Consider the following 21,302-nt stretch of genomic DNA (forward strand, 5'->3'; position numbering starts at 1 on the left):
CACCAGCAGCATCCGAGACGCTGATCTCTCCCTCTTTTTTTTTTTTTTTTTTTTGTAGTGCTTCCCAAGACCATACAGTCCCTCAATTTCCCTGCGCCCCACCACAGCTCCTTCTGGCAGCCGCAGCCTCTGTCACAGTGCCCCAGAGCACAGGCCCCGTCTTCAGCTACACTCATTTTCCCTTGGCAGTTCACCCAGTTTCAGGGCTTGAATACCCACTCAGACGCCACGAACTGCACATGGCTCTGGGGCCCAGCCCTCTCCTGCTGAGGACCGCAGTGTCCGCTTGGCGTCCCCGGGTGGAGGGCTCATGGTCTCTCCAGCGCCGTGGGTCACTGGAGCCTCTCTGCCATCCCCACTGCCTGCAGCCTGGACATCTGGAAAGAGCAACTCCATCCTTCCAGTGCATTCTTTTAAACCCCAAACCATCATCTTTGAAATGTCTTTTTCTGTCACCTCACATTTAAGCTGCAAGGAAATCCTGTTGATTCAGCTTGAAAAAAAAAAAAATCCCGAATCTGACCACTTCCCACCACGGCTGTCCCTGCCCGCCTCTGCCATTGTCTTTCCCCCTGGATTATGGTGAGAACCTCTAAGTGCTCTCCCGGTTCCCAACACTCCTGGCACTCTATTTTCAACACAGCAGCCAGATGAGCTTCTCTAAATGTAAATCGAGTTGTGTCATTTCTTGGCTCAGAAGCTCCCCGTTTCTCTCAGAGGAAAAGCCTGTCACCACGCCCCTCAATCTCCCCTGTGACCTGGTCCTTCCTTACCCCTCCAAGCTCCTCTCTGACCACTGTCCCCTTTGCTTGTTCAGTCATACCTGTCTCCTCAAACGTGCTCCCTAAGCTTGTCAGACACACCTGCTGTAGGGCCCTCACACCACTGCCCCTCTTCCCAGAGCACCCCTACCCCAAATGTTCCCATGGCTCGCTCTCTCGCCATCTCATGGGGCCTGCTCTGGCCACTCTATTTAAAACCTCATGGCACCCCAGGAATTCCCTACTGTGCTCGCCCCTTATCCCCTACGTAGCTTGTACTGTCTTCTAGCACACTAGCTTGTCCCACATTTATTGGGGTATAATTTGCATAAGTAGCATTCACCCACTTTACATGTCCAGTTGGAACATGGATACTTCATTTTAATTTACTTGTTTTTCACTTTTGCCTTTTGCTTTGGCATATAAGGCCCCTGATGGGGCTGGGACTGGAGGTCGGGGTATCCTGCTGTAAAGCCTAATCACATGTCCCCCCAGGAGAAGGGAAAGAGGGGTCCCTTCCTGGGGTTGCAGGAACACGGTTAAACAAGAGCACAGCTTCCCACCTGTGGGAAGGGTATGGACACTCATCCTGTGTCCACTTGCCCCAATCCTTCTATTTTTGTAATGACCATAACCGAGTTTACTCGCTTGTCTCAGATGTGAAACTGTCTTCCAGCCTGCGTCCCACAGCTATCTGGGCCATGAGCACAATCACAGGTTCTGAACACTCACGCTGCCACTGCATCAGCTGTGTGCACACCACTGACTGGTCACTCTGACAGCCGACCTGGCTAAACTGGCCAGGGACGCACAAACCATTCAGCTACATTGTCATCATCAGTGGGCATGCTCAGTCACCAGAAACTCTGTGAGGCTGGCAGTGGGCACAGAGATTGAGAACAGACCCATGCCAACACTGGCAATGGACATAGCCATTGAGAGCAGACTCGTGGATACGTATGTACATAATCACACTCCTCTCTTGACACTAGGCACAAATAAGAACAAAGACCTTAATGCCCACTGGCCATGAGCAGGAGTAGACTGAGGTTAATGAGCACAAGGCACAAGGGTTCCTTTGCAAAGATGGGCAGACATAACCTCCCTGCCCAGCAGGCCAGTGAGCTGAAGGCACTCATGATGGGGGGCAGAGCTGGAATGGGTACGTAGAATTCAAAACCTTTCTGCGGCACTGCGTAGGGAACCTAGACTCTGGCATCAGAACTGCAATCCTGGGCAAATGGCGAGGAGATGAGGCCATGTCTATTCCCAGTGTCTTGAGATCACGCAAGGTGAGGAGAGACTTGGGCTATGTGACTCCCGGCGCTGCCCGCCCCACTCCCCACCTCATGCCGGGGCCTGGCCCAGCCAGCCTGTGGCTTAAAAAAGCACCAGGAAATGTCACTTTCTTTTTGAGGAGGTGTGATGGGAGGAGATGGCCAGGCTGTTTAGCTGCTGGCCTATTCAAAGGTCGGGAATGGTGATAGCACCTCCAAATCCTGAAGCTTGTTTTGTGCCTAGGGAGCTCAGAATTCCAGCCACTTCCTGGGCAGACAGAGCCTTGCCCAGTGCCAGGTCAGAAGCCCCAGACTGCCTAACACTCTTGCCAGGCACTGACCGGAGCTACATGTGTCTGCCCAAGCCTCATGCAGGGCTGGAGCTGAGCGGGCTCAGGGGTCAGGGGCCAGGCCCCTGTGCCGGGCTTGCTCATGGTGGCACCCCGGGTCCTGCCGCTGATTGCTGACTCTGGCCTGGGTCGGTGCCTGCACCCCTGCTCCCACTCTGCTGCCACCTCCACATCTGCAAAATGAGGGGTGGTCAGACACACTCAAGTCCCTCCTCTGTCTCCAGGGTCCCCGTGTCATCCACAGCGATTAGATTCTACCGAAGACACCGACCGGATGAGAGACTAGACAGAGTCCCCCGGAGAGAAGAAAGCCCCACGGATATCTGCTGTCCACGGATATGACTTGCACTTATTTGTTCATTCATTTCATCAGTAATTATTGCTGAGTGTCCGCTATACACCAGGCATTGCTTTTCACAACCACTCCCAAAATGCCAGGTTCAAAGAAAGCTCCCAGCACACACTGGGCACACAGTAGGCATTTGACAGTGAGGATAAAGATATCTACTGTGTACTGACACTAAGGCTGGGCTGGCCCCAGGCTTAGCCCTCCTCCACGCTGCATCTCTCTGCCTCTGCTGCATCTCTCTGCCTCTGAAGTCCCTGTGCAGTTACCATTCCAACTTCGCAAAGAAGGAGACTGAGGCTCATGGAGACTAAAGAAGTTGCCATGGCCCTACTACGGGTTATGCTGGTAACAGAATCTGAAACCCAGTTTTGTCTGACTCCAGATACATGCTCTTAACCACTCTCCTAGTCCCTCAGCAAACACGTATCAAATGCATGTGCAAGTGTAATAAATGAGTGAAACTTCCTGTTGGTGCAAACGTGCATCCAGGTGCCCATCTGTGCACAGGAGCATGTGTGTGCACATGTTTGTGTGTTTGCACGCGGAGTTTTTTATGGAAAGACTTTCCCTCGTTGTCTTGGTCTTGTGTGTGCTGCAGCTATACTTAGCTGCAGCCGTGACTGTAATGAGCAGTTTGCAGCGCCCCAGCACTCTCATTGGGACCTGGTTTCCCAGGGAGATCTCCAGGGCTAGTGTCTGTGTGAGTGTGTGTGGGGGGGGGGTGCATCCCAGAGCTGGGGAACGTAGAGCAGGGCTTTGGGAAGGAGCCTGGAGCTTCCTGCACTCTGCCTTGTGCAAACAAAGAGCCTGCACTTCAGCTGGAAGGAGCTGCACCAGGCTAGCTGCGTCAAAGCCTCCAGGTCCTGCCAAGTTCAACTACTGGTCACCCATGTCTGTGCTCCCGTTACTGGCCCTCACTGGGTAATTAGAACTGAAGTCTTAGAGCTCTTGTCTACAGCCTGGGGGTTGATAGCAAAAAGCAATGGGGAGATGGTGTGCCTCGCAGACCTCATCCAGGATATTCCAGGGTCTTCAGGAAGGCCTGCTCCTCAGCATCCTCACCCCAGCCAGCAGAAACCCCTTGAGAAGCCTCAGCCAAGCTGCCAGAGGGGCCTGCTCACCAAGGCTGAGGGCCGGAGGAGGAAGAATGACCCTCCACCCAGAGAAGACTGAAACCACAAGCCTGCTCAGCCTGGCCTGGGGTTCAGAGGCCAGTTCCTCACTCACTGTCTGCCCTCCAGTGGCTGCAGGGAGTCTGGAAACCCCAGGTCCTGAGGCCTGCTCCCCCTGAGCTGCTCTTTTCTGCGAATTTTTCCCCAGCCTGTCCTATTTCAGAGCTCTCACCTTTAAGAGTGGGTCCCTGTTCCCAGTCCCCAGCTCCCTCACTCCAAAAAGTGTCCACCCCTGCATCTGGCAAACCATCTTCCCTACATGTGAGCAGGGCTGCTGGACCTGCCTTCCAGCATGAGGGCCTCAGCTTCCATGTCCCACCGTCTAGGGTGCTTCTTCTCCTGCCTTTTAAAGCACCCATCCTTACACTCATCCATTGGGGCCCCCCACCCACCAAACTGCCCACCCACGTGTGTACCCCGTACATCCTTCCTCCCATTCATTCACCCACATCTATCCACTTTTTTTCCTTTCTAAAATCTACTTGTCCATCATCCATGTGTCCATCCAGCCACCTCATTCTTGACCGTGCCAAAGAGAGCAGCATGGTTCTAAGTTTTTGTCTTATTTCCCCTAAGGAGACCTGGCAACAAATCCTTCTTCTATCATTTGCTACCTGGAGCATCTTGCACAAATAACTTAATTCCTCTGGGTCATTTTTTCCCCTTTACCTGGAAAATGGGGATTATTGATTCTGTATTTTGTAAAGCCACTATCATTGTTTAAGCTGGTCCTCTAAGAGGCGATGGCTGAGTTGCGGGTACAGGTATTGCACGAGGTAGCTGGATGCAGGACAGAAGAGTTCTCTGGTAAAGCCGGCTTTTTAGGGGAATCTATCAGGAAGGGCCTCCTTGTAAGGAGAGGCCACCAGAGCTGAAAGACGGGTCGGTTTCAGATGTGCAGCCATGGCCGAGAGGCATTCTCCACGGGGAGACAGGATAAAGCAGACAGGCGACAGGGGCCTGGGGCTTGGTGGGGCTCTGGTGATGCTCATGGAGGCCCAGGATGGCCAGACAGGAGAGACGGGATGTGTGGGCATTCCGATGGCAGCTGAGAAGAGTCATGACTTGGAAAGACTCTGCAAGCCAGCACAAACCACAGTGATTCCTTACTCCAAGGCTTTCACTCACATCCCTAGACTGCCAGACAGGACAAAAAATATCTACTTGGTGACAGCCAAGTCTCAGGAGACATGATTCCTGCCACCTAGAAGGGAAGCCAGTGCCTGGCATTTCTGACCTTTGTGTTGCTAAATATATCATTGATGACAGTGGTTCATGCCCCTGAGGCTGCGGGGTCACTGGATGAGACGTCCATGACCTTCCTCCCTGGCTCTGTGGCTCAGCCAGGGCCTCGCTATACCAGCTCCCCTGAGGAATCTGTCCCCAGGGCCAGGGTGACAATGGTGCCCAGGGGAATGAAGTGGGGCCAGCCAGGTCCAACCCTGGTAAGCATCTCCCGTGTGCCAGGCACTGTGCGGATGGCTCTGCCCCTCTGAGGCATGTCCCTACTTCCCATACCAGGGAATAGCCCACACTGAGGCAGAGGTGGGAGATCAAAACCCAGCCCGGCAAGTCCATGGCCTTGCTCTGAACCAAGTTTTGTCCCTGCTAAACTACCTTTCTGTCGCTGGCATAGGAAGATTCATTCACCCAACATCCCTGAGAGATGGCATGTGCTCTGTACAGATGAGGAAACGAAAGCCCAGAAGCGAAGGGCCATGGTCCACGAGTGTGGGCGCGTCAGGGCCAAGTGAGTAGCGCCCCAGCCACATGGAGAGGAGCATGTCGCCCGGAGATGGCCCTTAGCAGGTGGTAGTCATGTGGGCTTCCAAGCCCAGGCTGTGGCTGCTCCAGGGGGCCCAGCGGGCGGCCTTGTTCCTCACAGCACCCTGAGAGCCCCGAGGTCGAGCATGAAACATCACTCTGTGAGCGGGGAGATGCTGGCTCTGGGGGGAGGATGTGGTCTGAAGAATGTTCACAGTTTGCCCTGGGGACAAGGCCCCAGCAAGAGACGCTCTCTGCTTGTGGGTAGAGAAGGTCCCTGGGCACCATCAAAGTCTCCCTGGTTACAGCACCCCACTTTGTAAACTTGGAACCCCAGGCAGGGTGAGTGCAGGGCCTGGAGAGCATACATGTGCATGATGGTGAGAAGGATAATAAGGCATGATGAGAACACCTGCATCGGGCCAGGTACCATGTCGAAGGGCTTCTTGTGGCTTATCTCATTGGACCTCGCTTCAGCAGCCCCTTGAAGTAGGGACTCTTGTCTCCCCCCTTTACAGCGGAGGTGACAGACATACAGAAGCCGTGCAGCCCATGATCAGCAGAGTCAGGCTTGGACTCGGCGGTGGGGCTGCAAGCTGGCTGCAACCACTGACCACCTTCTCTCAGCACACCATGAGGGCGGTGTGAGTGGAAACGGCCAGAGCTTCGTCTGGAAGGGCCTCTCGCCTTTCGTTCCCTCGCCAACTTCTCTCTAGTCCCCCACACCATTCAGAGAACAGCTCATCCTGGCGAGAGCCCTGTGTGGCTTCACTTCGTCGCCCTGGGCACAGCTGGCCTTTAGGGAGAGGACAGAGGTCCCCATTATTGAGAGACAGGAGTCCCCTTCCTCAACTCCCTAGAGGTCCAAACTGCAACCTGTGGCCACAGGAGGGTGGGGGCAGGGATGGAGGCACAAAGGTGAGCACAGCCGAGCACGGGGCTGGGGTTCCCTCGGAGCACTCCAAAGCCCAGAGGCCACGGGAGCTCTGCCGTGCCCTACCGCAGCCCTCGGCAACCTCAGCTCAGCCCCGGACACTGTTGTGCTGTGCCTGGAGCCCTGACCTGGGTTCTTGCGTATGCTGTTATTCTGTCCCCGGCTGTCACGTGGGTCCCTTGTTGCCTCCTTCCAGTCCACTGAAACATCAGCTGCCCAGGGGCCTTCTCACCACACTGGATGAAGTGGCCACCTCCAGCTTTACCTGAGCCCTTCCCACCACTACATGTCCCCTCAGGGCTTCTCACTGTCCCAGGCACTGAGGATGCTCCACAGCCATTCTTTTTTTCTTCCTGCACCAGAATGTAAGTAACCTGAGGACGGAGATATTTGACTATTATGTTCTTTGCTCTATTCCCAGCTTCTAGTGAGTTGCTTGCCACACTGTACGTTTTCAGGAAGAATTTGTTGTATGAATGAATGAGCGTTACTAGCAACCCAGGTGGGGGAACTACTCAGATTGTCTCTGTGTGCTGAGTAGGGGTGTAGGAAGAGAAGTGGCTTTCTCACTGTGGGTGGGTACAGGTGAGGCTGGAGAGAGGTAAGATAGGGTTACATCATGGGCAGTGGGCCTGTGCTTGTGGGTAGGAGTCAGAGCAAGGGAAGCAAGAACAGGGCTTCCAGGAGGCAGGGGGAGGGGTGGTCAGGCCAGGCTAGATGGGGCATCCAAGGTCCTGCTCAGGCTGAGAGTTTCTTTTGACTGGTGTGGCCCAGGCCGGAGCAGCATCTGAGCTTGGGCCCCGTGAGGCCGGCTCCTGAGGCCCCCTGAGCTCAGCTGCCCCGGCTGTCTAGGGCTGCCCTGGCTAATATTAGCTCATCCCACCCAGTCTGGCGTCGGCCTGGCGGGGCAGCCTAACTCCAGAGCAGGGCCTGCCCACTGGAACCAATAGGAACCCCAGGCCCGAAGTTCCAGGGATGACTCCTAATGTCTGTTGACTCCTGCTGCCATTCCTCCCTAGGCCGGAGCAACCCCTTTAAGGAGGAGTGTGTGCCCGCCACACTGGCACACTCGTCAGCATCTGGGTCCCCAGGCTTGGTACCCCATCAAAGCCTAAGATTGATGACCCTCCCTCCCTGCAGAGGTTCCATCATCCATCTCCCTCATTCCCCACTATATCTGACAGAGGAAGCAGAGCAGAGGCTCTCCACTACAACAGCATTGGAAACTGAGGCACAGATGAGCCTGTGGCCTGTCCACGGCACTCAGCACAACCAGGAGAGAATCCAGGTCTGCCTCCTAGGGTGTCAGCCCTGAAGTCTAGCCCTTAGGGAACAAACTCAGGTAGCGGGGGCCCAGGGAGGCAAAGTAGGCGAGGTGACCCCTAGAGAGGTTATCTGAAAGGACAGTCAGTTGCTGGAAGACTAAAAAGCATATGGGGAACAGGTGAGAACCAAGCAGTGGTAAAAAGAAGATAATGGAACCCACAATAATTAAGCACTTATTATGTTCTGGTTCTGGCTAAGTACTTAACACATTTAATCCTCCCGACTTCTCTATGAGTCAGGCACTATTAATATCCCTGTGTAGAGGCACAGACAGGTTAGGGAACTTGGCCAAGGTCACACAGCTGGGAGGTAATGGGACTGTAATTTGAACAAGGGCCTCCTGACTCAAAAGGCCACATTCCTAGTAGTGAACGGGGCTCTAGGTCATATGGTCACGGTCAAGGTCATGTGGCAGGAGGTGGCTGCTGGTTGAGTAGCCCATCCACTTTCTATGAGCATGTGACTGAGAAAGGTTGGGGGCTCAGAACAGAGAGTCTGGGACATAAAAACATTCTAGGCTTTGAGGGGGAAGAGTCTGTATTGAAAGCCAGTAACTAATGCCTAGAACTTTCCTGAATCACATCTGCTAGAGGAAAGGGGACAGTAGGAGTGGAAAGGAAGGCGTTGGAAGGGTAAGGAAATGAAGAAAAGAACCAAGAACAAGACTGCCCCTCCCCCAGGAAAAACAGCCTCCCCCAGAGAAGTCTGGTTTGGTGTTAGGTTGGACCAGGTGGACCTGCGAAGCCAGTGTCCAGACCCCGTGACCAACCTCAGAGTGTTTGCAAACAGTTTCTTAGCCTCTGAGCTTTGTACGTGGGTAGTGATAGTGAGTGCGGAAGCGGCGTGAAGGAGGAATTCGGCAAGATGGAGGGTGTGGAGACCCTCATCTGGCCTCGGGAGGCGACAGCAGCAAGTGGGCACTGTCCTGACTGGGGTTTGCTCCCACCTTGACTAGGGTCTTCAGCGCTCCTCACATTGCCTCAGCCTCTGCCTCCCCAACCCTACCCCAGGTTTTGGGGTAGAGGACCTGTGTTCCCAGGTGAGGCCAGGGAGGGCCAGAAACAGGCTCCACAGCATGGCGCTGCTGTCTGACCCAGTTCTTGAACTCTGGTCTCCTTATTCATTTTTTCCATAGTGACTGAGCACCCACAGCCATGGCTAAAAGACACAAAAATCCCTGCCCTCCTGGAGCTTACATTCTAGCGGGGACAAGAGATAACAGATCAGGTAAGTAATGTTGGTAAATGCCAAGCTGAGGCACGGAAAGGGCAAACGGGGAGGAATGGCAAGGGGGCAACTGGAGACCGTGACATCTGGCTGGAGGTGCAGGAGCGAAAATGAGCAGGTGCTGCAGGTGGAAGGAGCAGCGAGAGGCAGGTCCCGAGACAGAAGTGTGTGCTGGCAAAAGACCAAAGAGGCCAGACTGAGTGAGGCGGAAGAGCAGGAGAGCAGCAGGGGAGACTGCGTGGTGGAGCTCCGGCTCCGGACCCCCGAGCAAGCCAGAGCCACAGGGAGACACACTGCAGAGGCCTGCCGTGGCCCGACTTGCACGTACCAAGATGGCCCTGGCCCCATGCGGAGAGGTAGCTGGCAAGGGCAGAAGCAGGGAGGTCAGGTGTCTCCAAGGGAGAGAGGTCCACAGGCAGCTTCACCGGAGGTGGTGAGAGGTGATGAGATGTAGTGGGATTCAGGGTATGTTTCCAGCCCTGAGATGAGAGGATTTGTGATGTGAGAGAGAGAAAAGGGAGTCAAGGATGACTCCGAGCAACAGGGCTGATAAGGTTGCCATTGACTGAGATGAGCTCTCAACCTAGGCCCAACACCCTGGCGCTGGGGTCTCCAGCTCAAAGACAGCTTGTACTCAGCACACCCAGGCCCCTCTTGTCCTGACCCTCCCCCTCCACTGGGAATTGCCTGCTTCAGCACTTCTCATATGCATTTGAGTCATCTGAGGGTCTTTTCAAATGCAGATTCTGAATCAGAAGTTCTGTGCTTCCTTTCTAACAAGAGTCTGGTGAGATTGGTGGTGCTGGCCAGAGGACCATGCTCCCTGGAGCACCATTGGCACGACCCAGGAGTGCGAAAACACCCTGACCCCCCCTTAGGAATCATAGGACGGAGCCCAGGAGTCTGGCCTTTTTGAAGCATCTCAGGTAATATTTGGGTCAGTCATGGGCGGGAGTCCTCCGGCAGTCACACCAATCCTCAGCTCTGGCACCATCCAGCCCAGCACCTGCTCACTGCCCTCCTCACCTCAGCACCCCTGTACCATCAGAGCGAGCCCCACACACTGCTCCAGCCCCTGCAGCCTGGCATGTCCTCTCCTCCCTTAGCGTATCTCTCTGTAGCTCTTAGAGGGCACAGTCAAGAGTCTTCTCTAGAGAGGCAGGTAAGAGGTGCCAAAACATGCACCACCCTAAAGAGGTGAGACTGACAGGTGTGGGACCTCCAGGTGAGCCTACCGGTGACTGAGGATTCACAAGGGCCCAGCACCAAGGCTGACCCCAGGTAGGGCCAAGATTTCTGTGCCTTGAATAAGAGCTGGTGAGAAAGAAATGCAAGAAGAGGAAGCTCTTCAGACCTCCACCCCTGGGTGCCAGGTCCCGGCCAGGGGAGCTCACATGTGTCCTGAAGAGGAGCTGGGCTGAGGTGCAGAAGGACACAGGGAAACTTGGCTCCCACAGTGCCTCTGAGAAGCCTCAAATTCTTGGATTCCTGGGACATCAGGACTTGGAAGGGCCTTGGTGGTCATTCAGAATGACCTCTATGTTTCAGAGCTGGAGAAAGTATTGCCCGAAAGGGGCAATGGAACTCTCCCAAAGGCAGCTGGCTGGCCTAGTAGCCTGGCTACAGACCTTGCTCTGACCAAGTAGCCCGACGTCCACAACTGGAATCTGATTTGTGGCCTCGTCCTTCCATACATTTGGGCTGGTCACTCACCCCACGGGCCTGCCTGTCCCCTGTCAAGGGCCTCCAGAGCTGACCTCCAGAGCTCCAATCATGTAGACTCAGATACTCAATGCCCAACTCAGACCCCTCCATCTCCAAGGTGGTGGTCAGCGGGGCAGGGGTAGCCAAGATGAGCAGTAGGGACTCTGAGAGCCAGGTTTTCATGTTCAGCAAAAAGCAGAACGGACACCACAGAGCAAAAAACCAGAGATTGGAGTGAGGACTGAGACAAGGAGGCCAGGGAGGAGCCTGGCAGAAGGGAGCAGCAGGGGAAATGGTCGGGTTCCAGGGCAGAAGGTCTCAAAGGCGGAGCTGAGGTGCAGCCAGGATTCCCACATGCAGCAGCACCGGGAGAGGGTCACTCCTGAGCCTCCCTAAGCCTTCCATCTGGAGTCCCAGGGCCTGCATGGACAGCGGGGGCGGATGGGGCCCCCCTGATAGCCCTCTCCCTGGGGGCAGCCACAGCACTCGGGCCAGCCCCTCACTTGCCTGTCTGCATTATCTAGTTCTGGCTCAACCAGAACATGTTGAACAAGATTCCCAGACAGCCTACTGGGTGTTTGGGGGCGGTGGGGGGGAGAAGGAGCAAGATTTGAACCCAAGCCTGGGCCATAGGCAGGTGGCAGAGCCGCCACCCCTGGGACAGGTGGTGGTATTACATAGCACCAGGCAGAACCAGCTCTGCATGGGGCTCCCGACCACTCACAAGCTAAGCGGCCTTGGATGAATAACCTCTGGGCATCTCAGCAGCCTCATCTGTGATATTTGCGTGATGGTGATGATGATGATACAGTTCCACAGAATTTTGTGAGAACTAAGTGTAAATCAAGTCCTTAATGCGGCATCTGACACATAGTAAGTTCTTTAGTAAATCGTAGCTGTTTATAGGATGTGAGCCAAATCTGGGCTGGCTGACCTGCAGAAGTCTCAGCCGGGCAGGGGTCTGGGGTGGGCTGGGGCTTGGGGAGGCACGTTTTATTTGGCCTCCCTCAGGGGAGGAAATAATTCAACAGGTAAGCGGAGAACATTTCCAGGTAGACTTTGGTGTTCTTCTAAAAATGAGAGCCAGGCCCGTGTTGAGAGGTTTGGACTGCAAGTCTGAATCTTACTGATTTCCTGTGTGGTTTCGGGCAAGTGTCTCCCTCTCTCTGAGCCTGTTTCTCCACCACTGGATTAAGGGAGTGGCTGGAGGTGGTCTGTGAGCTGCCACCCGCTCCAATAGCTCCATACTTGCTGAAGGCAGGCCCTTCCATCCACGGGATTCCCCTGAGCAAGCACCGGGAGGTTAGCTGTCCCCTGGAGACAATCAGGTCCCCCTTTTCTTCTGAGCCTGCACTCAGAAAGCAGGAGCTCAAGCAGGGAGCTGGCCAGGCAGGTCTGGGACTGAAGAGAGGCAGCGGCTTGAGGCCCTGACCTTTTGGTCCAGAGCGAATGCACTGGTCATGGGACTGCTCAGAATAGCCGTGGCACTATATTCAGCTGTTGTGGGAGGCCCAGAGATCCCTGGCCCAGGCAGCAGGCCCTGGAACCCTCCCCCGCCCCCCCTCCCCCACCTCTGAGACAACCTGCCTCCCTCCCTGGAAGGCTCAAGGCAAACTCCTCCAAAGCTTCTGGCAGATGCCAGACTTCCTGCCCAGAGTCAGGGAGCACAGACTCGTGCCCCCAGAGAGCCAGACTCCAAACACCCTGAGGTATCACAAGGCAGATGGGTGCTCCAACCCACTGAGCTGAGCATTAGGGACCTGACTCCGTCCCCCAAGTCACCTGCTTGCGTGTGACCTTGGAAAAGAACACTCCTCCCTTGGCCTCAACTTCTTCACCTGTCATCCAAGATGCTTAGAGTCAGGAGACAAAGTTGAATCCAGAGTGCTGCTGATTGAACATTTTTTCTTTACAAACCAGTCAGCTTTGAAGCAAAGGACCCTGGTTCTAACTCCTGATGTAGTCTATGGAGTCTGGGAAGGCATCACCAAGGAGCTGATATTTAAGATGGGGTGTGAGGAATGAAGAAGGGTGAGCCAGGAGAAAGAGTGCTCCAGAGGGAACAGTATATGCAAAGACCCCAAGGCAGGGGGACAAGGCACATATGAAAAAGAGGAACAGGTGGCTGGAGCTTAGTGAGTGAGGGGGAAGCCAGGCCAGGCGGGACTGGAGGGGGGCAGGGCCTGAAGGGACACAGCATGGGCTGGGGAAGCACCAAAGGGTTCAAAGCTGACAGATTTGTGAGTTGAAAAGACTTCTTTAGTTGCCAAGAGGAGAGTGACCTGGAAGGCCAGGGTGGCAGGTGGGAAAGCACTCAGGGGCTGTTAGGGAGGTGAGTCTGAGTGAAACATAGAGGCTCAACCCAGGATGGTGGGCATGGGGCTGGGGGCAGTGGATGGCATCTTGAGAGCCAGGAGGTGAGTTGATAATACAACCAATAGGAGTAGTAACAGAGCCGGCATTTATTGAGCACATGCTGCCTGCCAGGTCCTGTGACTCAGGGTTCAGCTCAGTTAATCTTTCCATTATCCCTCTGGAGTAGCTTCTATCATTAAGGTAAAGAGGCTGAGAGAAAGACTAGGAGATGGCTGTCCGTGATTTTCATGATTAGAAGGGACCTGGGGGACACTTGGAGTATCATTCCTTCAAGGACATGAGGGCTTCTGTAGAGGTAGGAGGACACTGTAGTAGGTGGGGTGCAGGAGGGGAACACCCCACACCTTCTCCATGCTCATGGGCCTCCTTAGTGTGTTACTATGACTCAAAGGAGCCTGCCCTGTGGGAATGGGCTCTGAGATGAGGGGGCAAGCTGCCTGCGAGACCCTGAGGGCAGCTGTGCTCAGGTCGGCCCCATGCCACACGGAGACTGAGTCTCAGGAGACCCAGGGGAAAAACAGACGACTCTGGCTGGGCCACCACCTGTCTCATTCTGGCCACCAGGTGGATTTCCTTCCCAGGGCACTGAGGAGTCAAAAGACAGCAAGTCCCAAAGAGTGGGGGGCCAAGGCAAAGGCATGGAGGCCTGGTGTCGGAGGAGAGGTGGCAACGGGGTGGTGGGGCTTCGCCAGCTTGGGGCCATTGGCACTTGCCTGCCACTGGAAGTCAAATGACATTGGGGGAAAGAACACACACACAGACACGTAACTCTACCTGCAGCACAGGGACAACTGACTCATGACCACATCATGTTTCTGATGACAACGTGCAAGTGATGGCTGAAAGCCAAGGGGCTCAGCCCAGAGCTAGTCTCCAAGAAAGAGAGGGGGGCAGGTTTTGAGCCCCAGCTGCACCAACACAGCCCTGCCGGCCTTCCTGCCTCCGTGGCTTTGAGATACGTGGCCACCTAGCTGGCTGATTCCCACTTGCCCCCCAAAGCTGCCCCGGCATTGCCTCCTCTGGGACAGTTGGTACCAGCCCAGAAAGCTCCTCCATGCCTCTGATCACACCGTTTGTCCTTAACACATTGTGTGTCTGGAGCACCACATCTCACTCCAGAATATAAGCTGGGTTTAGCCTGTCTCAGCTCACTTCCTCAGCCCCACCCCCTCAGCCTGGGGGCCCAGGAAAGCAGGGGTGGGGGTGTCCAGTGAGCCAGCTGCGCCAGCTAGCACTATCACCCCTGAAGAACTCAATGGGACCTCAGATGGCCCTGATGTTCTAGGGCCCACCCCAAGGCCCTGTGGGGTGGTCACTACCTTGTCCAGGCAGCCACAATCACCCGGGCTAGAGCAGTGTCTACTAAGGATGGGAAATGAGCAAACCACTCACGAAGGCAGCCCAGGAGTCCCGAGAGATGGAGGCAACAGGCAGGAAGCTCACATCAGTCTGTCTTATACACAGCCTCACGTACATTAAGTCTTGACACGCATATACAGCCTTACACACAGGCAGTCTAATGCACACGGCTTTACACACACACACAGGGTTTCACACCTATAGTTCCACACTGGTCACACCACCACAGGCGCACACAATAGCACACACACTCACCTGAAGTCTCTCATCTACTCCGAGGATTCTCTCTCTCACACACAGCACCTCTTACACATGCTGACTCCGTCTTCCCTACATACTGTCTCTCTCCCACACAGTTTCATACTCACACAAAAGTCCATCTCTCAAAATACACGGAATTTCTCACATTCACACAGAACTGCTCAGGTGCAGAGACTCACAGAATCTCTCACACAGCCAGACCAGTCATACACACACGTACACACAGACACCACCCTCGGCTTCACATGTCTTTTTATTCTCACACACAGTCTTTCTGTCACATGGGAAGCCTCTCACACTCACATAGAATCTCTTTTTCACACACACAAGCTTATATTTCCCATATGTATATAATGATACATACACACAGACTCTGATCTAAAATGTAGAATAAAAATGTTAATCTGCACCTATCAGCTTGAGGAGGCTTGGGGCCCACAGAGGGAAGGGGTAAACAAAGGTGACAGCAGTAATAGCAGCAGCAGCAGCAGAGCAAAGATGGAGGGGGGAGGGCGGGCGGCCAGAGGCTGGTCTCTGCGCAGATGAGCTGCAGAGAGGCAGCGCATTGCAGCTAGGCTAGCCGGAGGGTGTACTCGGGAAGCCAGGGTTCTAATCCAGACTCTGCTGGCTGTTCTTGCATGTCCTTGGGCAGATGCCTCCCCACTGTGGGCCTCAGTATTCTCATCTGTTACCTAAAGGAGTTGGGGAACTCTGTGAGGCCACTGGGGAAAGTGGCATTGATAGGCTGGGGTAAGGGGGCACCTTCTAACCCACCTCTCTCTCCTTCATACTGCCCAGCCTGCCCTTTAGAGTCTACCATTCAACTGGACAGGCACTGGCAAGAATCAGGACTTTTCTGTAAGGTTTTATACACCAACATTACCCCAAACCACACTAGTCCACTTACCTGCATTGGATGAAGGCAACCCCCAAATCTAGAATGGCCAGAGGGAGAAGGAAATGAGCAGGGAAGGGTCTATTCCATGGCCCTTATTACTTCTCTCTATAGAGAGATTCAGATACCTGTATGAGAGTCCTAAAGCCCAGCCCTATGGGAAAAGAGGGACCCAGCTTCTTTTTATGAAGCCAAGAGGTTGAGAGGGCAATGAAGAAGTTGGGTCTACTCGTTGCTTCCAAGACCAAGGGTGATAAAGTGCTGCCCAAGGTCAAATGTGGGCTGAATGGCAGATGCTCCAATCCAGGACTTTGCCCAATATGCCCCCACCCCAACATGTGGTGATTCAACCTCCCTGTCCCCTTTCTGCAGCCCCTCCCCACAGCTCAGACTCAGCTTCCAGTTACATAATCCCCTGCCATGGTGGCCTCAGTCAGGAGACTGGAGGGGGAGGAGGGTCCCAGTCCACTTGGTGAGGGGCAGGGAGCTGTTGTCCAGGGAAGGGGAGGATGGGGTCTCAGGAGACCTGGTTCTAGTGTGCTGGGTCTCTCGTTCCCTGGGTGACCTTGAGTAGGGTTCTCAGAGGCAAGTGGGGCTTGATTTTCTCTCTGTTAACTCTGACCCCCACATACACACCTGTTCTAGGATTTAAGGTTTAAAACTCTGACCTGCTGAAGCACTGAGTGTTTAACTCAATGACAAACCTGCCAGGCCTGTGCCTCAACACAGCCTTTCTCTGCCTGTGGGCACCTCACTGCCCCCACCCTTTTTTCCCCACCTGTCCTCCGTAGCTGGGTGCACACTCTTGTTCCCTCCCTACCCCAACCTCCCCCCACTGGATTGGAGTGAGCAGGAGGGAGGGACATGGAGCAGTTAAGGAGAGAGGGTAGAGGCAGTGGTTTGCTGGGTGGCGGTATGGTGGGTGCTCAAGGATGGGGGAGGGGTTCTGTTTTAAATTCCCAACTCCCCCTCACACCTGAGGCTCTGTTTTGGTCTCAGAGGTCAGAGCCAATGAAGGCAGGGGTGCCGCAAGGCAGGTGGCTGCTACCAGTTTTTCTCCTTTTGAGGTTCACTTAAGCAGCAAATTGCCCTTAAAATTTACCAGACTCCCTCTCAATTTTAAAAATGAGGAAGCCGATCCAGAGAGGCCATCAGAGGGGCCAAGGTCAGCAACAGGGTGCCCTTTCTCTGCTGCAAACTGTTGTCAGTAAAGGGAGTGGCCTATGAAGACACACCCCTCCCTCCCATACCTTCTCTCCAGTAGGTTCCCCTCTTTGCCCCCACAGGCCCCAGAGGAAGCAGAGGCAGGAGTCCAATGGTCCCCTCCAGACCCCTCCACTTTTGACAGGGAAAGACAATCTCTGTTCCCAGGAGCAGGCTTCAGAGGAACTACATCCCCTCTCACAGTCCAGGCCCATTCCAGCTACCAAGCTATTAATTAGCCATAAAGATTCCCTTTTCCCAGCCTTGTCAGAATGGCCTGAAGCTGCTCCCTGGGGAGAAGCATTGTATCTCCAGCAGCAGATGGGCCTAGGCCCTTTTTGGTGTACCAAAGCTGGGGCCAGATGCCCCTGAGCTGGGAAGGAGAGAGGGCTCCAGTTCTCCTCCCCACCCCAAACCCTTCACAGTGTTCATCTGCAAAGACACAAATCCACACAGGCACTCCTGCACACTCAAACACACACATGCCCAACCATCCCCACCACATACGTTCCCCACCTGAATACACACCACCGCATTTACATAAATATGCACACACCATCTACTCATACACACAACACACCCATTCATTCTCACTCACACATTCAAATAAAAACACAGGCACAGACCCTACACACTCACAAAACCAGTCACCCTCAACAAGTCACACTCTTACACGTATGTACACACGCCCCTTTCAGTTCTGAACTTCCTAAGTGCCAGTTCTCAAATCCACTTTCCCCAAGGGAGACAGAGGGCGCTGCCTTCCCGGGGCCATGCTTCCAAAAGGTGAGTTGTCACTTACCCGCGCATAGCGGGAAGAGTAGGGGTCCTCAAAGAGCGCCCAGATGCGCGGCTGCCAACGGCGCCAGAAGCCACCAGACCGTCCGTCTGGGGAGTCGCTGAGCGCCAGGCGCTTGGTCATCTCCAACTCGTCCTCTCCGTCGCCTGAATCGCCTGGGCCGTCGGCGTCGGCGTCGTCGGCACTGTTGTCCAGGGGCGCACCACCGAAGCTGTCAAGCGCCTCCTCGGCGTCGCGGTGCTGGCGGTACGTCATCCAGCAACAGGGTTCCACGTCGGTCTCGTCGATGCCCCAAAAAGCCAGCTCCTCTTCGTACAGCGGCCCGCACACGTCGGCGGGGCAGTGCAGCTTGCCGGTGCGGTAGTAGTTCAGGATGTGCGCGAAGACGCCCGGGTGGCGGTCGAAAAAGAACTCGTCGGCGCGGGGGTCATAGTCGAAGTGGCTGTGGGCGTCGGGCTCAGCCAGCCAGGCGAGCCGCGTGCCGGGCAGCGTGCGCAGCGTCGAGCGGTACGTCTGGTGGCGCGTGCCGCCCACGTTGATCACGATGCGCTCGCTCTCGTCCCCTTGGCCCATCGCGGCGCCCCCTTAGGCATGGCGCGGCCCAGCGACACCCATGGGAGCGGCCGCCAGGGGGAGTTGGCACCGGGGAGGGGGGCGCGCGGCCTCTTCCCCCCTCCCCCCAGCCGTCGGGGAGGACAGAGGAGCCGGGTTCGGCCACTCCACGAGCGACCCAAGCCCCTCCGGGCGCTTTCTGTCGGGTGCTGGTCCAGGGAAGTGTGCACGGGATCTCAAGGGTCTCTTGGCGCCAGATGTGGGAGGGGGCTGGTCCGGCTGCGGAGGAGGCAGAGGAGGAAAAGAGGGAGGCAGAGAGGGAGGGAGAAAGGGAAGGGGGACGGCGCTCAGCGGCGAGCCCCGGGAGGAGGGTAGAGAGGGTGGCGGGGCCGGGCTCCAGTACCCATCTCGGTGGGAAAATGGAGAAATCGACACAAAGCTTTTGGGGGGAAGGTCAGCTCCTCCCGGAGCTGGACAGATAGACCAGCCCCCGGAAGGGGGAAGGGAGGGGGCCGGGAAATTCGCGCTCTGCGCGGTGGTCGCGGCTATGCGCTCTCGGCGTGGGGGAGATGGATACCCGCTGCCTTCCTCCCTGCGTGGCCAGGCTGCAGCTCGGGGCGCAGGGCGGGCTCCGGCCCCCTCCCTCTCTCCTTGCCTGGCTGCCTGCTCCCCCCGGCGGCGGGCGCGCCTGCCCGCCCGCCCGCCCTCCTCGCTCCTTCTCCCCGCCTCTCGGAGATGGCGGGTCCCCTAGGCAGGGGCACCCGGGGCGCTGCTCGGTGCGGCGGCCGCGGAGCGCTGTGCTCTGTGCGCTCCGGTTGGAGCTGGGCTCGGATGGTCTGGGCTCGTTTGGTCTGCGCTCCGACTCAGGCTCCGGCTCCGGCGGCGGTGCTGAAGGGACAGCTCCCGGACTGTAGCGGAGCTGCGCCGGGCCAGGCACGGGTTCTCCGGACTGGGCTCGGTCTGCGGGGCCGGTGGGCACTGGCTCCGGTGCCTCTGCGCCCCGCGCTCCGCGCCCCGCTTCGGGCAGGCGGCTGGCGCTGCTGACCGAGGCGAGGGGGCTGCGGTGATCGGGCCGGGGAGGCGGGGGTGGCGAGTTCGGGCGCGGCGAGGCAAAACCGGCGAGGCCGGGGAGGCGAAGCGTGGAGCGGCCGCCGCCGCGACGCTGCTGCCGCCCAGGCTGACGCTCCACTCGCTTGCTAGCTCGCGCGGTCCGCGTCCAGCCCGCCGCTCTCCGGACACCGGCACACGGCGCGCGCAGCCGCACTCGCCCCCGAAGGGAGGCGCCGCGCTGGGTCCTAAAAAGCCCTGATTCAGCGCCCCCCTCCCAGCCCCGCGCCGAGCCGGGCCTCCGCCAACCCCGGCGCTGGGGGCGCCCGCCCTGCTAGGCTCCTGTTGCTCCCGGGGGACCCGCCGACGCTCCGCCCTCAAGGAGCGCCACTCGGTGGGCGGGGGCACAGGGAAACGTCTAGGCCGGTGCCCCCAGGTCAGACCGAGGTGAGAAGAGCGTGGGCACCCTCCCCTGTCTTTCCAAACAAGGGTCTGCCTGATACCCCAGAGAAGCGAGACACCCCAGACTGCTGCCTGATACTCCAGAGAAGCGAGACACCCCAGACTGCATTCGAATACCTTGATCCTGACCTCTACAAGCAACCCTTTCATGACAACCCTTTCGACAGAACCTGGAGCCTCCATGATCCTTTCATAGGTACCCTCTTGTCTGGACTCCAAAATAACACCCCTTGCCCCCATACACACAGTAACATTCGTAGCCTTCTAAGCCCTCTACTAACAACCCAACCATCCTGGGTGCCTGTTAACACCTTCCTAGCCCTCACTCACCCGGAGCCCTGCATAACCCCTGGCAGCCCCTCGTCTCCCATGAGTGTCACTTGCTCTGTCATATTAACTCCAGTCCCACTGGTCCTCTGTCTGACCCTGGATTCCCCCTGCGACAGATCATTTAAGTAAAAGGCATTCTTTTTTAGAGGTCAGAGGGAGCAATGGCTTCTGGTGGTACTGGCCAATGACTATTCCTCCTCTCCCCTGTGGACTTCAACTAACCTGGTGGTAAACTTACGCTGTGTCTAGGTCTAGGTGCTGGTGGGCAGCAGCCACCTACTGTGATTCCCGCGACTTCACAGCTAATCCTGGGGTGGGATTACAGTTGCCAAGCCTTCCTGGCTCATGCTGGTGGCCAGTGCCTCATTTTACTCATTTGAACAATTATTCCTTATTTCCTTACTTGTTCCAGGCTCTGTCCCAGGAACAGGGACACAAAAGACCCTGCCCCACAGGACCCTCATGTTACTGGGGAGAGTGGGCAATGGGCCTGGGCAGGGCTGGAGAGGTCAGGCCCAGTTCCAGGGATGGTTGTCCTGGGAAAGAGGCTTATTGATCCCAACCCAGCCCAATCGAATACAAGGCTGCCTAGGCAAAGGGCAATTTAATTAAGAAGACATCAGGCTCTATTTACCTGTTGGCACTTGCTAACTGTGCAGACAGTTGTCCCACTGTACTGACCCACAGACACCGTGTGGGCCTGGGGACAACGTGGCAGTGCTGACATCTCTCACCCAAGTTGGCCAGGTTGTACCTTCCCCTGCAGACGCTGCTTTGTGTTATTCCGCTAAGTGAGAGCTGTGTCCTTTTCAATCTCAGAGTAATGCATGCCTGAGAGTGCTTTTGAGTGTACCTCTTACTCTAACCAGTGTGAGCTCCAGGCCTTAACCAGAGTAGGCTAGAGCTGGTGCCGCTCAGCTTGGCCCAAATTCAGATATCAGGATCTAGGTTCTCAGAAAGTCCTGCCCTAGTCCAAGGAGATAAAGTCACAGAGAAGTAGATACCACAGAAGGAAGAGGAAAATTTGACAGTGTGGTGGAGAAATGGGTAAGTGCAGGGGGCAAGAAATGAAGATGGCGAGAGATAAGAAAGAGGCTTTTCCAAATCTTTCCTTCCCTCCTGGCCAAACATCCTGCCCTACTTCTGCTGCAGGA

At 56.0% G+C, this 21,302-nt stretch overlaps 1 protein-coding gene across 1 annotated transcript in view; it reads right to left on the reverse strand.

Annotated features, from left to right (window-relative positions):
- KCNC1 (potassium channel, voltage gated Shaw related subfamily C, member 1) overlaps positions 1–19,000 on the reverse strand; it is a 42,937-nt gene extending 23,937 nt beyond the window's left edge. Inside the window, exon 1 of the mRNA XM_004683004.2 lies at positions 17,761–19,000. Coding sequence (XP_004683061.1) covers positions 17,761–18,330 — 570 coding nt within the window. The 5' untranslated portion in view covers positions 18,331–19,000. The remainder of the gene's footprint in view (positions 1–17,760) is intronic.
- Positions 19,001–21,302: the final 2,302 nt, after the last annotated feature.

The sequence above is a fragment of the Condylura cristata genome, unplaced genomic scaffold (genome assembly GCF_000260355.1).
Source record: "Condylura cristata isolate star-nosed mole 26May11 unplaced genomic scaffold, ConCri1.0 scaffold00015, whole genome shotgun sequence".
Taxonomy (NCBI): Eukaryota; Metazoa; Chordata; class Mammalia; order Eulipotyphla; family Talpidae; genus Condylura; species Condylura cristata.